The following is a 15,965-nucleotide window of genomic DNA, read 5'->3' on the forward strand; positions in this document are numbered from 1 at the left end:
GTCGCTCCATCGTTCCACTTTTTTTCTTTTTCCAAAAAGAAAAAAATCTTTTCCAAAAGTGTACAAATGTCATGCTATGTTTGTGCTGGCTACGTGTTCAAAGATTAAACACTAGTTTGTTTCTCACAGACAGGAATAAATTATACCAATTAACTAAAAACCCTCAAAGACAAGGTATTGCACCAGCTGTGTGGGGCAATCTGGAATATTTAAACATGAGCACTAGCCCAGACTTTCACAATCGGTGCCTCCTTTAGTGCTGTGATGTCAAACTCAAAAAATCTATTACATAGCTATTTACTTTGGTGTAGCATGAATGGCCATGTGGGAGGTGTTTATCAGTTAAGATAAAGCTAAAACCTTTGAAATATAGTTAAAAGGCCAAAATGTACACCCTCATTCCTGCTTTTTGAAGTTGACCGGTTGGAGTCCAGGCCGATTCTGGCCCCCGGACCTCAGGTTTGACACCCCTGATTTTGTGAGTGAAGCAACTAGGACTCTTAAACTCTATGTTATTAACATGGCACACCATATTCATGCCACTACTGGTGTCTTCGTGTCACGGGGGAAAGTCACCAGCTTTCACTTAGAGCAGCCTGCAGGCTCATTATGAATCCGGAAGAGGAGGAGGGGGTGATTTTTATGAAGAAACACGTGAAATTTGTGGCTTTTTCTTTTAATTCAAAATGTCCTACTTGGGAGTGTTTGCTTTTAACAGCAGGTGGTGATATACCGATGCAGGTACGCCGGGCCACACAAGAGGAAGTCGGTTTGATCTTTAACTGTTGTCCTGCCGTGGATCAAAATGTAAGCGATCAGTGTCGGTGTGGTCTCTGAGGGGGGAGATTACTGTTGACCTTCGCCTTTACGTTGTAAAAAAGAAGAAGAAGAAAAAAAGGCTACATACACTTCAAAGGGTGTGTGAAATATTTAGCCGTTCACGCGGGCTTAAATAGCCTAAAAAGACACGTAAATATGGCCCGTGTTTAGCTCCACGAACACGATAAAACTGAAGGGTAGTCTCTCAGCCCTATAGCGGCTAGCGAAGAAAAATTCGCAGATGTTCTGTTTTTTTTTTTCCTTTATTGGGGTCGGGAAAGAAAAGAAAAACACGGGTTAGACAATCATTTAGAGCGGCTTTAAAATGTCCGAAAATCACCGGGTGACACAACAAACATTCCCACTTACAGGACTTGGTGCTTCGTGGCTGGATAAAAGTCGCTCGGGGCGATGCAGGGCGGCGACTGGGGGCATCGGTAGCTATCCAAACCGTAGCTTGAGTGAGCGCTTGACAGCTACAACCAGGAAGCCCGGCGGGCACGTCGAGCGATGTCGGGGAGAGCCAATCGGAGGGCGGAGCTCGGCTGAGAGCGTCCAATTGGGTTCGAGCGGAGGCGGTGCCACGTAAATTGATGTAAGGCAAAGGCAGGATTGCGCAACTCCGCTCTTTTCTTCATCCTCCCTGGGGATAATAACAACGAGCCAGCTGTCGTTTCCTCTGTTATTTAGGACAGAAGGCGTGCACATATAAGTAAACCAAGCACCCTGCAGATTAAAGCATGTGTAGTAGTATTCTTGTGTTTTTAAAAACTACATAAAAAGTGTAATTTTATATACTTTTACACACGTTTACAACTAGATAAGTCCAATCTGAATCCCCCACTGCAGCCGTACATCTATTAAAACTACATTAAACTTAATTATAAACATAATTTCCAAATTCACTGAGCCGCTTTCTAACCACACACACACACACACACACACACACATACTCACACACACACTCTCTCACACCACCCCTCTGTGGCCAGTGCGTGCGTAATGGGGCTTGGAGCGCGTAAGCACGTAAACAAAAGCACATTGTCGGTGCCACTGGCAGCCAGTCTGCAAAGCCAAAGAGTGGCTGAAGTGAACAGTCATTTCCATCGCTCCGTCCATACAGCCAGAGAGCTTCAGAAGATCCACGAGCAGCAACACAGTAGGGATGGGATTACTCACCAGCGTCCTCCCGCACTGGATCCACATCTAAGGTAGTGGAAATGTTACTCTTTTGAGTTTAAATGGGGGGACTGGGCTCGCTAACAAATTATCTGTTGTTTCTGTTTCGTGCCAGGAGACGTTTGGGGCACAATAGGAGGTTGTGGAAAATCAATTGTAAGGTGAGTTTGCTTGTTTCACCTTAAAAAAATATTATAATTAAATATATCAACAAAAAAGCATTGACGGTGAATTCCAGCGACATTGCCTCACTAGAGCATCACTTTATCGCACTTTTAAACACGTTTCATCATCTGCGTGTGTTGTTGCAGTGATCATGCCGTGCGTCCAGACCCAGTGCGGCTCGTCGCCTCAAGGAGCCAGCCCAGCCTCCCAGAGCTCCGGCGGAGAGCGCAGCTGCGACTTCCTCACTCCGGAGTTTGTCAAGTTCAGCATGGATCTTACTAACAGTGAAGTGTCGGCTGGAGCCTCGGGCCCCACCTTCGGCCCCCTGGCGGACTCTTACGGCTCTGGGTACGACGTAAAGCCCCCGTGTCTGTTTCAGATGCAGGTCCAGGGGGAGCTGCCGTGCGTCAAGGTGGAGGATGCGCACGGGTGCCCGCGCTATCAACCGAATCAGCACCCAGCGCACCAGTCAGACGAGCTCCTTTCTTCCCCGAGCCCCGTTTATTACTACCGCTCCCCCTCCCCGCACTCCTCCCTCACGCCCAACTTCCAGCTTCCGTCGGGACACATTTGGGAGGACTCCGGCTCCCTGTACAGCTTTCGGCAGGACTATTTGGCGACGCACAGGAAAAACGCGCTGTCCAGGTTTTCCCTGCTGTCCCTAAAACACGCGCAACACGACGGCCAGAGTTTGTCCACGTGCCAGGTGAAGTTTGACGGAGCTCTGGCGCACCAGCAGCTGGAAACACCCACCGTTTTGGGCTCCACCGGCCTGGGCAAACAGAGCGGTGTTGGATTTGCTCACCCACTCCATCTCGCGCACGGCCACCACTTTATGGAATACCAAACTTCTTCTGCGCCCGGCCGAGGACCGCTGAGCTCAGAGGGGGTGTGCGCGGTATGCGGGGATAACGCAGCCTGCCAGCACTACGGAGTGCGCACCTGCGAGGGCTGCAAGGGGTTCTTCAAGGTTTGTTTTCAGTGAAGGCTTAATACAAATCTGCAGTTTTAAAGGAAACTCTGAAGATCTGAAAGTTGTTTTTTATGGATATTTACTCCCTTTTTTAGCACAAAAGTCTTCCAACATTTCTGTGAAAAATATGATGAAAAAATAACTACACACCCACGGGAATTATATCCCATAATGCAACTCTAATTCCAAGTAATTGGCTATAATATAAAGCTTCCCCCGGGGAGCTCTGACCGGCCTTCTAAATTGGACAATAGACTCCAGAGGCACGTTTTGTTCTCTTGGTCTCTTGACACGCGCGTTAAACGTCGCGAATGTCCTGTATGAAAATGGTCACCAACGTGCCGTGAATCAAAACCTTCTCCTTCGTCTTTCACTGGGAGATTCCCCGGGGCCAGTCTCCAAATTATGAATGACCACGACCCTCTATTTACCCAGACCTGCCTGTCCGACTGCTCAGTGCCTCAGATGGCCCACAGCAGCAAGAGTGCTGCCACTAATTTTGAAGGAACAATTTAACCCCTTGTTAGGTTACTTTTACCTTTCTTATCTTTCTAAAATGGCTCAAAAGTATTTTTTTTAACAATGAGCCCTCTGAGATGTATTGTCATGACAGTATGTTTATAAAAAAAAGTCCGCTATTACTATTGTTATGTCTCTTCTTGTTGTTTCTTTCATAGGGACCGTTTTTTTTTTTGTTCCTTTTTCTCATATTAGATCTTTTAAAAGATCCATATGGCTCCATATTTCAGACTAATCCACCAGCACACGTTTCTAGAGACCAAAATTTTGCTTTAATTTGAAAATTTTACAAGAAAATTTCCAAAAATCTCTTACTAGAAAAAGAAAAGGTACTGTGTAAAGTTTTAGTGAACAGCAGCAAGTGGTAGATGTGTTTAGAGCACTGAAAGTTGTTTCAAGTTTTTAAGAAACACACCAACAAGTCAGATTTTTATTAACCAAAGAGTCCTTTAACCATCAGGTGTGTTTGCTGGATCAGGAAGAAGACTGATGTAAATTCGACCACACCTCAGCCCGAGAGCCATGAACCTATTAAAGTGCAGGATTGTATTTTTCAAAAGGTATATAGAGTAATATGCAGATTCTTCTTCTCTCTGTGCAGCGCACAGTGCAAAAAAATGCCAAGTATGTGTGCTTGGCTGCCAAAAGCTGCCCTGTGGACAAACGCAGAAGGAACCGATGCCAATATTGCCGTTTCCAGAAGTGCCTCGCAGTGGGAATGGTCAAAGAAGGTAAACTGATAGAGCCAAAAAGCTTCTTAAACCATTATTCTTGGTGCCGTTTAGGAGGTCAGAGCTGAAAAGTGTCGCCCTCTTCATCTTTTCCTCTGCAGTGGTGAGGACAGACAGCCTGAAAGGTCGAAGAGGTCGCTTGCCGTCCAAACCCAGAGCTCTTCCAGATGCCTCCTCACCTGGCAGCGCCCTCCTGAGCGCCCTCATCAGGGCGCATGTGGAGTCCAATCCTCCACCTTCTCGCCTGGACTACTCCAAAGTAAGTAGAACTGACACTGTTGATATACGACTAAGACATAGTAGAGTTATAATCATTGGTATCCTCCTTCCTTCCAATCTGATCCGACCGGTGACCTTTAAATGCAGTTTAAAGAGAATCCAGGAAGTCCCCCAGGAGACGATGCTCAGCATGTCCGCCAGTTTTATGACCTCCTGACCAGATCGATAGAGGTTATTCGGGGTTGGGCGCAGAAGATCCCGGGTTTCACCTCTCTACCTAAACATGACCAAGACCTTCTCTTCTACTCTGCCTTCCTGGAACTTTTTGTTTTACGGTTGTCGTACAGGTAAATAACCTTTTACACATTTTATATAGAATTTATTTGCCTATTTACTTATTTATTTATTCACCTCTGCCCTCCAGCTTCACACGTTAACCACAGGCTGTTGTAACATTTCAGATCCAACCCAGAAGAAGGGAAACTGATCTTCTGTGACGGGTCAGTGTGGCACCGGCTCCAGTGTCTGCGGGGCTTTGGTGAATGGATTGACAGCATTGTTGAATTTTCTGCCAATCTGCAGAGGATGAACTTGGACGTCTCCACCTTCTCCTGTATATGCACCCTCGCCCTGGTCACCGGTGAGACGTCCAAGAACATTTTCCGCTTCATGCGATTTACAAAGCTTAAAGACATAACCGATAAATGCTACATTCAAGTGACCCTGGATTATCTATTTTGATAATATTCAACATGGGAATGTTACCATTTATAATATTTTTTGTCATTAACACAGCTCCAGTTTAAAAAAAGAAAAATCAAAATAAAGATAAAAGAACAATATTGTATAATCAGTCACATTATTAAATCATGCCAGGATGTGAAGCTTTAATTTACTGAGGATAAACTTTCCTGAATGTGAACTACATGTTTAAGGGATGACAAGTAAGCTGGACTGATTGTTATTGATTTAGTTTCTCTAAATCTAGAGAAAATCTAGCGAAACTTGGCAAAAGGTGTGCAATTTTACATAATTTGTGACGCCATGTTCAAATTCAAATTCAAATTCAAATTTTATTTGTCACGTACACAGTCATACACAGTACGATATGTAGTGAAATGCTTGGACAACTGCTCGTGACCTAAAGAGAACAAAAAAGGAAAAGGCTATGAATAAGATAGGAAATAAATATGAAAAATTAAAAAGGGTAAATTTAACTAGGAAGGAATAAAATATAAATTAAGGTTAAAAATGAAATAACTGTACAACACAAATTAGAATGAAGGGTAATTTAACTGGGAGAATAAGATAAAATATATAAATTAAAGTTGAAAATAAAATAACTGTACAACAAAATACACAATATAGAACTATATAAGAATGTATGAAGAAATATAAATAAATATATACACAATAACAGCAGCGTGATTTAAGTAATGAAGTGAAAACAATGTCCAGAATGTCCAGTGTGTGTAAGAACTATATGTGTGGGTCAGTACTGTGTGGTGGTGTGATTGAGAGACCGTATCGCCTGCGGGAAGAAGCTCCTCCTCAGTCTCTCTGTGTTGGTCTTCAGGGAGCAGAATCGCTTTCCTGACCTCAACAGAGAGAACAGTCTGTTGTTGGGATGGCTGAGGTCCTTCACGATCTTGTAGAATAATAAGTGCAATAATTAGTGTAACTGGTTTAAATAGTTATCTAAAAGTTCCAAGTAATTAGCCCAGATTAAAGGGTAATGGCTGGAAATAGTGAAAAAAACAACAAACAACAACAAAACAATAGTTTGTTTGACAACTTGTTGATAAAAGTTATGGATAAATTGTTAGTCATTTAATTATGGTTGAAATAGTTAGCAAATTATAATAACTAACTTTCTAGTTAAAATAGATAAATATCTTAAAAATGATTTAAAAGTAATGGATACGTTTCTATTAGCTAAATATGACTGCGAAAAAGTAAAGACAACAGCTAAAGTTAGCTAAAAGCAAAGACGTAATATTATATAGAATCTTTTAAAATAACAAAAATGGTAAAAACAAAAACTTTTGGGGAATAATTAGTTTAAGGTAATTTAATAGTGTAATTTGTTTTTTTAAAAAGTGGTTGAAATAAAGAAAACAGAATTGATAAAAGTAAATTGTTTAAATAGATTTGTTAGCAACAACCAGAGGCTCAAAAAATGTTTAATTAAATTTATTGGATAAATGTTTGCTATAATTAGCTAAACTTATCAGCTAATTAACATTACAGACAGTAATGATTGGAAAAGCACTGACACTACTACCTAAACAAAAATCTCTTTAGTCTACAATTTATATGATAATGGTTGAAATGTGGTTCATATAATTAATAAAAAAAAAAAAAGTTAATATGGGATAAATAGTTTTTAAAATGTTATTAATAAAATTAATAGTTAGCATAATTAGCTAAACTGACTACTAAAAGGTTAGCTAAAAGTAATTGGGTAGAAAAACTAGTTAAAGCTAATTTGAAATAGTAAAAGAAAACTAGTTGAAATAGCTAAAAGTTTGAGACAAATGAGTTTGTTAGCTAAGTTGAGGCCCGATAAGTAGGCTTTAAAATTGAATAAATTATTAATATAATTAGTCAAACCTATTTGCTAACCAACAGTAACAGATAGCATGGCAAAATCTTAGCTAAACATAATGACTGGAAAAGTATTGAAAATTATACCCAAGCAAAACAATCTTAAATATGCGATTTATAAGATGAATTGAATGGTTGAAATTTGGTTGATAAAACTGAATTTTTAAAAGTTCACATTCTTTGTTATTTTAGAACAAAAGCCTTGAGATGAATGTAGCTACCAAAAGTCTGATTTACAAGTAGTAATTTTACTTAATGAAATTATTGTAGCACCAGTTAAAAGGTAATAAAAGAATTCAATATATCCTGGTTAACTTTGTAAAGTTAGTTCATTTTTTATTTAATTCTCTACAGAGCGGCATGGACTGAAGGAGCCAAAGAAAGTTGAGGAGCTACAGAGCAGCGTGGTCAGGTGCTTGAAGGACGGTGGGACAAGCGCGGATGGAGGCTCGAGCTGTTGGTCCAATCATTTGTCCAGACTTTTGGAAAAGCTGCCGGAACTTCGCACTCTGTGCATCCAGGGCCTGCAGAGGATTTTCTACCTGAAGCTGGAGGATCTGGTGCCGCCACCAGCCATCATAGATAAGTTATTCCTCGACACGTTGCCATTTTAGAGACAAGAAAGGAGACACACAGGGAAACGGTTTTCTGTGGTTTTCTCGCCGAGGACACTGTAAGACCCCTTTTGCTTTGTTCCCGATAATAATTGCTGACTATCTGGATGTTGTGCGCAAAAAAATAAGAAACAAAAACATTTTTAAAAAGTTATACCGAACCAGAAGATCACATTGGGATGAGAACAAGTGAAATGAGAAGTGGAAGCAATTTAATCCAAGAATTGTGACCACTTAATTTCTAAATATAACTTCACTGAAGCATGCTGATGACTTTGAAAAAAAGGATTAATTTCATTGCAAGACTGAAATAAGCTTTTCCTACCATTATTACTCTGTACAGCGTGATTTAATGAGCCCGTCAGGCCAAGATTATGGACTGCAAGTGACTCAGACGACTTTATTTTACGCTTTCTCCTGCTACTCATTGTGTACAAAGGCATTTTGATACGAGACAAGGCGTCCCATCATGTTTATTAGTGATTAATAATATTCATTAACCTCTGTTGTCTTCTCAGAGTAAGATGTCATTGTCCACACTTTCATAAATAAAAGACTAAATGAAGTTACACTGGCTGGACTGCCGGGCCTTCTATCATTTATTTGAAACTATGGTTGGACATTTGATTTTTAATCGCAGGAAATGCAGAGTCCCTTTAAAAATGTTATACTGAATTTAATAACAATTCTAATTACAATATATAACATTTAATTCAACTTTCTAACACCTACTGTTGTAAAAACGCATTCTTAAAGAGATTCAATTATTTTATTTTGCTGTTAAATTTTAATTATGTTTTCAAACTTATATGTAAGTTTGCATTTTTTAAATGTACTTATTGCATAGACCAAATTTATGTCACATTGTTTTTATGCAAAGGTCATTCTTTCTGTACGTGTTGGTTCGTATTAATGCAATTTTTTTTTTTGCTTATTATTTTTTATGCATGCAAAAATGCCATAAAGTACTCACCCATACGAACACATTATGGGTAGCTGGCTGCATTTGTGTGAAATGCTGCAACACAGTTTATTGAAAATTTGCACGATTCATGCAGGAAACAGTAAATATGGATGCTAACGCCTGCCAGTAAGATGAAAAGAAGTAAAAGTAATATGAGCAGTGTTTCTCCTCTTTAGTTAATTTGCCAGTTTTTTCTGATAAGTAATGAGAAAAGCAAACTTTGGAGATCCATTAAAAAATAAGCTATAAGAAACCGTATGTGTGCCTGTATATGAATGTAAAGGTCACACTGGCACTGTTTTTTCAAAGTTGGCAGAGTTTACACAGAATTTTCCAAGGCATGACTGCGTGTGTGTGTGTGCGTGTTTGTGTGTGTGTGCGCGTGTGCGTGTGTGTGTGTGTGTGTGTGTGTGTGTGTGTGTGTGTGTGTGTGTTTTCTGGCCGTCGGCTGCCTGACATTTCTGCAGCCCTTTGGTTAGATGTGGCATTAAAGAAGTCAGTTTCTGCTGCCGTTGGCAAAGATAAAGGCCCAGGATTCAGCATCTACACCAAGAAAGGCCAAACAGAGCAAATAAATGGAGGCGCCGGTGCTGAATATATCCTACGACCTCATGTTGCTCCTGTCCATATGATTAAAATCTCTTCTAAAACATCACATTTTAAAAGACTTCAGTGAAAAGCCAAATCCTTTAAACAGCAGCCTAAACATTTTTAGTCATACATATGTAAATATTTCAAGTTATTCCAGCTGATTTGTACTCTGCAGCTGGTGACATGTGTTCTCTTCTATCTGGCTGAAAACATTGATTTCATGACTTGAAAAAAAGGTCTTATAGGATGATGTTCCCAAGGAGGTTTTAATAGGCCTGCAGGTCGATATCTGGGGCCGTTCGGGTGCCCCGGCGTGGCGAGCTGAGATAGAGATAAATCGATAACGGTATCTGAGAAACATCCAATTTATTCTGATGATGATGGTGACTGACAGGTGCAGAAAGCGAGTGCAATACAATAACTGATATTTAACAGCCAAACAGTGCTAGTTCCTATAGCACCTTTATAAATATGGACATTGAATTAAGGTCACAGACAGGAATGTTTTACAAAAATTAGCCTATAGGAAATCTGTTGATCCACAAAGTCATGCTAGAGCATTATCGCATACACAGTATATGTCAGTGCCAAGTCCCTGCAGTACTGTAATACACTGCATAACCAAAAGTATTTAGACACCCCCATCTGGAGCTTTAAGGAAACTTGTGCAGCTGTTACCACTGGATCCCAGCCTCAAAGAAGATGTTGGCTTGAGTTTGAAATCATTTGCTATTCATATTGCTAATAACCAAAGAGCAAAACTACAGAGTGCAAGAAAAAGGAATTAAAAGTTCTTTCATGCACGGTCTACACAAAGATCAAGCAGCAGACAGTGTACCCAGGCTGTAGCTCATTGCAAAAAAGCACTTTTAATGTCCCATAACTGATATCAGGTGTAAGAACAACATGTAAAAGCACCTTTCATGTTGCATTTATGGATATTTAGCTCATAAAGGCCTCAAAGACTCCAAAATTCACTGTGTGTCAGTTAAATTAAATACGAAATATGGAGTACAAAAATAGGAACAAATGTTGAAGTAACCGGTACCCAATGATTTACTAATATAACATCTCCTAGTTGGTTCTTCTTTAATTCATCACTATCACTACAATAGTCCTGGAGTGATTAAGAGAAGCAATGTGAACAATGGATCAACTACTTCACATTTTTATGTGATGTGTTAGCTTTGATGTACCCTCACTTTTAGCTAATGTTGTAGTCCTGTGTTGGTGCGCTGACATGAGCAGCTAAAGGAGAGGATGCTGCAGGAAATTCATCGATAATTCACAGATGCAGCTTGCAGATTCTATCCGCCAGGATTCTCTTCCCCCCCTTAATTTCCCCAACTGTCCTAACAATCGCTTCTCAAACCTGTCATTCTGCAGCTTCTCAAAAGGCACCAGCAACTGCACCAGCTCTCTGTCACTGGAAATAGGTTTTGTTAGTTTAGGGAAGATGGGTTCAAGCAAACTCCCACACAGAAGGCTGGGCAGGAATTTTGAATGAAATGTACAAACTGAATTCCCCCAAAAGGTTGGTACGCTGTGTGATGCAGTGATTAAAAAAACGTATAAACTCATATTTTATTTGCAGTAGAACAAAGAAAGCATATTAAATGTTTAAACTAAGACAGTTTAATATTTTAATGAAAGGTTTAACTCGTACATTTGATTAAGTAAAACAGTAAAAGGTTGGAAAAGTAAGTGCTACCTGAAAAGAACGAACATCTTGCAGACAATCAAGTTCATTGGCAGCAGGTCAGCAACGTGATTGGGTATTAAAAAAAACCCAAAAAAACCCCCAGCATTTTAAATAAATCACCAAAAAAAACACAAATTCTGGAACAATTTCAGAATAATGTCCTGTATGTATAGACTTTTGAATATCTCATCATCTACAGTCCATAATATCATCAAAAGATTCAGAAAATCTGGAGGAATCTCTGTGCGCAAAGCACAAGGCTGAAAATCAGTACTGGATTGGGATCTTCAGGCCCTCATACAGCATTACATCAAAAACAGTCACATTTCTGTTGTGGACATCAGTGAAAGAGCTCAAAAACACGAAAATAAAACTCATAAAAACTTGTATTATGCAAAGAAGATGTGTTACAGACTCTTGTCAAAAGAAGAGGGGTTGCTGCACAGTGCAAAACATCTGGTTTGTATCATTCTACAAGTAATCATTTGTTTTATTTTACTCCTTTCCGTTTCCACTTCCCATTTCCTCCTGCCTTCTGTATGTCCCTGTCTGTCACTTACTTTTTGCCAGCATTACCCTGGGAATACACTGGATTTAATGTCACGTTCCCATCACTGTTTTGTTCCATCCTTTGCACAGCTTCAAATCCCACTGGGAGCATTTCAGAAACAGAGCCTTTAGTTTGTGTGGGGTCTTTTATTTTGAAAATTCCCTGGATTCCCTATGTACTGCTTGTATCTGACTTCCTGCCCTCTTCACCTGCTCTGTGCAGCCTCCTAAAAAAATAGACCTGGCACCATGGGGACGCTTATAAAATACACAAGGAAGCATTGTGTTGAGTTGGCGCGATCAGCTTCAGTGGCACGTCAGAGCCATCGAAGGTTAGTTTTCCCTCATTGTGGTTTTTACTTCCTGCCTTTGTTAATTTCCCCCCGATTTTGTGATTGTCTGGCCCCACTGCCCCCCACCTGTAACTCCTCTGTGGTCATTTCCTGTGCTTCTCTGACTGTGTTGTTCCTAGCCTTCTTTGTGCTCCTTTTAGATTTTTGTATTATTGCTTCATATTTTCAACCCGCCAGTTTTTGTGCACTGCTTTTTGTTGTTTGTAAGTTCTATTAAATATTTCTTTTCTTGGTTTAACTTCATCATGATTCATTCATCCAAAGCCCAATCCTCTATGACGCCAAGTTGTAGCTGTTCCATCCCAAATTGGAAAACCCACGTCTTTATGGAGCTCACTGTGTCCTCCATCAAGAAGAGCCATTTCACTTGGAAAACAAATACTGCAAAGAAATAATTAAAAGCCATGGCATTCATGCCCATGATGAGTAGATGTAAATGTTTGACCATAACTATACTTCCTGTGTATGGATCCACCAATGGGCTGCTTCAAAATCTTTTACCTTAGTACAGTATATGGAAACTCCTTTCCCTATCAGCAGGACACAGTCAGCTCCATAAAGCAGTGGTTTTCCCAGGTTTGGTTGGAACAGTTAATCTGGCTTGCATGGATTTTTCACCCATCATCAATGAAAAAGAGCCACAACTATAAAAGTTAACTTTGGGTATGCTTTATAAATGTTAGGAAAACAGGGGAGAACACCAACAGGAATCCTCATAAGCTATGGATTTTATATAAGACAAAGTATGGAGATTCAGAAGGTCAGAGAGTTCAGGCAGCAGTGAGAACAGACCTCTGATTGTCTCTCACTGCCAAACAACTGAACTTCCATCAGAAATAGGCTGCTTTTGGGGCTCCTGAAGCCCCTCGGGCTGGCCGTGGTTGCTCAGGAGCATCAACTATTTTATCTCAAGTGCACAACTCGTGGGGTTTTTCTGAAGCTCTGACTTTGATCTCTGCATCCATCCAGCTTCAATACAGCTTAACCCTTATCGCTAGCAGCCCAGAGCCCGCCAGCATCAGGACCACCGCAGACAGATTTATAGGCAGGGGCCCCCCCTGTTACTTTAAACATGTAATCCATTGCAGATTATTACAGATTACTGGACAGATGCATCAATAGCTGTCATAATTATAAATGAATACTTTCCATTTGAAGTCACTACAGCTCCTACAGCATGCATGAACCACTTTTAGAGGTCCCCAGACAAAAACAACAAGCTGGATTGTTTCGGTCTTTTATCAAACATTTTCAATACTCAATGGTCATTTTTCTTTTAAGAATGGATAATCCAGAAATCAATACATATTCGTTAAATGTAAAAATAAGTCACCACACTGATGATTGCACAGTTTGACTGGACTCTAATTTCAGCATTTATCATTTATAGCATGAAGCATGTTGTAGACGTACAGCTTCACCTTCTGGCTGCTTCTGCAGATAAACACAAAGCTGAGTTGGTGTTTTCAGGCCGGAGTTACTGTAACATACCGTAACTATATCTGGAAAGGATGAGGATTAAACTTAACCTCTCTAAAGCATACATTTTATTTGTTCTCTCTTGCCGTTTGGCTCTTACAGTGCTTGGAGCGCAGTTTAAAATAAAGTTTGGTTTCATTATGGACTGTATGTCTTAATGGATGCTCAGTAATCAGAAGAAGTAGATTCTGTCAATCTGAACAAACATTTCATCACTAATTCAACTGACTACGTGAGTCTCAGCTGACTGCAGGTTTCAAGATCAGGTTTCCCTGATCTTAAAAAACGTGCTATTGAAGAAAGACTGACACTAGCACCGGCTCAATAATAATGATTAAAATGTTGTATAAATACAAAGACATGGCACCCTTAGGCCCCCTCCTCGGTTCAGAGATGGTCATTCTCTTTTCACACAAATGGCTTCCTTGACTCCTACCAGGATGTGCACATCCTCATCACTTACTGGTAAATAGACTGGTTCTCATACAGCACTCAAAGCACTTTATGCAACATGCCTCATTCACCCAAGCACTTTTTTCAGTGCTTAAGTGCTTTCTGTCTAACATTCACAAAACGTCAGGTCAGTATCTTGCCAAGGATATTTGGCATGCAGACTTGAGCAGCCATGGGATCAAACCACAAACTTTTGGATTAGTACATGACATGCTCGACCTCCTGAGCTACAGCCAATCACCGATGGAGTGGTCACTAGCTTGTAGGCATAATAAGACTGCAGAGTCCTGGACTGATGAGGTAGCTCTTCTGTGTTTTCCCATCCTGTTGGCCAGAGCTTGCTTGGTTTCCACAATTTATAATTCCCAGTAATCCTCTGGGCACTTCACCATGTACACGATATTACTTTGTTTCCTGTTACTCTGTTTTCCTTGGGGTAGATCGTTTTTTAGCATAGCGTGTTTTCTGGGTTTGAAAAATTGAGTCTCAGCTGTTCCGAAACTCCTGACACATAAGGGCTCACCAGTGGTTTTCACTTAGGCGGTGGCTGTCCATACTCTTTCCTGGATCGCCTGGAGCATTGTTGGGTTATCTTCCCAGCTCTGACAAATGTCCAGCTGGGATGACAACATTTATTCAGGGCCTTCTTGATATGATGTTCTTCTGCTTTGCTGGCTTCTGTATCTGTGGGGATGATGTTCACACTGTGCTGTAGCATCCTGATGACAACTAATTTGTGCTCCAGTGGGTGATGAGAGTCATGCCTTAATGTATCCATATGCATTGGCCTATGGTACACATCAGCTTTTCAGTACTAGTTCCACAGTCTAACAAACTCAATGGCTTGGTGGTGTTTCAGGATAGAATATTGGAGCCCTTTTTTACCTACATTGGGTAAAACTGGTGCAACCATGTTTCTGCCTGTAGTAATGGCAGTTGTGTGTGAAATGTAGACAGAGGACTAGTCCTGATGTGAAGGGTAGGGTCACCCTTTAATGTCTTATGAACTACCTCCACTACTCCAGTAACTGGAATGCAAGTGAGAGAGATTCAACGTCAAACGAGACCATTGTTTTTATCTTCCTCCATAATGTCTCGTACTTCTCCACAAATATCCAAAGTGTTCTGAATGTTGTGCTTGGAAAATGGCTGAGGACTGAAGCCAAAAACCTGGGAGGATGTTGTCAGTTTGTATATAAAAGATGGCCCATAATGTAACCCAATGGTAGGGCAGTCCTGATGTAAAACCTTGCCTTCTTGGTGCTTAGAGACCAGATGTGACAGGTGAGGGTTTAATCTGACTGAGAAAACAAATGGGTAAACATGCAGAATAAAAACTATCCTGCTTTGTCATATATTTTATTCTAAATAGTTTTTTTTTACTCTAAATTGTAATAAATAGTTTTTACTGAGGACACACATAAAAACAGCTGAGAAAGGCAAACTGAGGCTAAACCCCTGTTCTTCTAAGTTCTTACCTTTCTGTGTGCACAACATTTAAAATACCCAGCAAACATTTTTGAAAATAGTTACAAAATGAAAACTAAGCTATAAGCTGATGTCTGAGAAATAATGCTGTCTTCTGGGTGTCACTTGAGCATGTTGGACTTTATAGAAAAGCCAAGGTTATGTACAATAATGTATAATTAGCTAATCACATGGCAGCATTTAAGCATGAAGACATGGTCATGACATTCTGCTGGATTCAGTGTGAGCATCAGAAAGAGGAAGAAAGGTGATTTAAGTGACTGTACTTCAGAAACTGCTGATCTCAGAAGAAGGAGAAGACCACAGCAGGTACTACTCCTGTTAGCCTAGGAGAGGAACCTTTGAACCAAAACAGAAAATTGGACAACATAAGATTGGTGACCATGTCCAAAACGGGACTAATCCCGTAATAGCAACGTTGAGGGCTAGTGAGTGTGTATAACAAACCAAATGCATGCTGTTTCTAATTAGAAAGAAATACTTTGGCTTTCTTCATAATAAGAGTTTGTCCAATAAGCCAGACTATAAAAATGTTGATCAGTAAACTCTTAAATTTTATC

The 15,965-nt window shown here is 40.3% G+C and overlaps 2 protein-coding genes across 2 annotated transcripts in view; one reads left to right on the forward strand and one right to left on the reverse strand.

The window, feature by feature from the left end:
- gpd2 (glycerol-3-phosphate dehydrogenase 2 (mitochondrial)) overlaps positions 1–1,330 on the reverse strand; it is a 35,992-nt gene extending 34,662 nt beyond the window's left edge. The window contains exon 1 of the mRNA XM_082525021.1: positions 1,189–1,330. The gene's annotated coding sequence lies outside the window, so the exon portion shown is untranslated. The remainder of the gene's footprint in view (positions 1–1,188) is intronic.
- A 195-nt stretch (positions 1,331–1,525) lies between these two features.
- On the forward strand, positions 1,526–8,397 carry LOC309701051 (nuclear receptor subfamily 4 group A member 2-like). Its single transcript, XM_082525023.1, has 8 exons — positions 1,526–2,030; positions 2,114–2,159; positions 2,310–3,133; positions 4,257–4,386; positions 4,488–4,645; positions 4,753–4,952; positions 5,067–5,245; positions 7,567–8,397. Exons 3-8 carry the CDS (start codon positions 2,315–2,317, stop codon positions 7,824–7,826), a joined length of 1,746 nt encoding a protein of 581 aa, XP_082381149.1. The 5' UTR covers positions 1,526–2,030; positions 2,114–2,159; positions 2,310–2,314; the 3' UTR covers positions 7,827–8,397.
- Positions 8,398–15,965: the final 7,568 nt, after the last annotated feature.

Source organism: Aulonocara stuartgranti (genome assembly GCF_965226115.1).
Source record: "Aulonocara stuartgranti genome assembly, chromosome: 23".
Classification (NCBI taxonomy): domain Eukaryota; kingdom Metazoa; phylum Chordata; class Actinopteri; order Cichliformes; family Cichlidae; genus Aulonocara; species Aulonocara stuartgranti.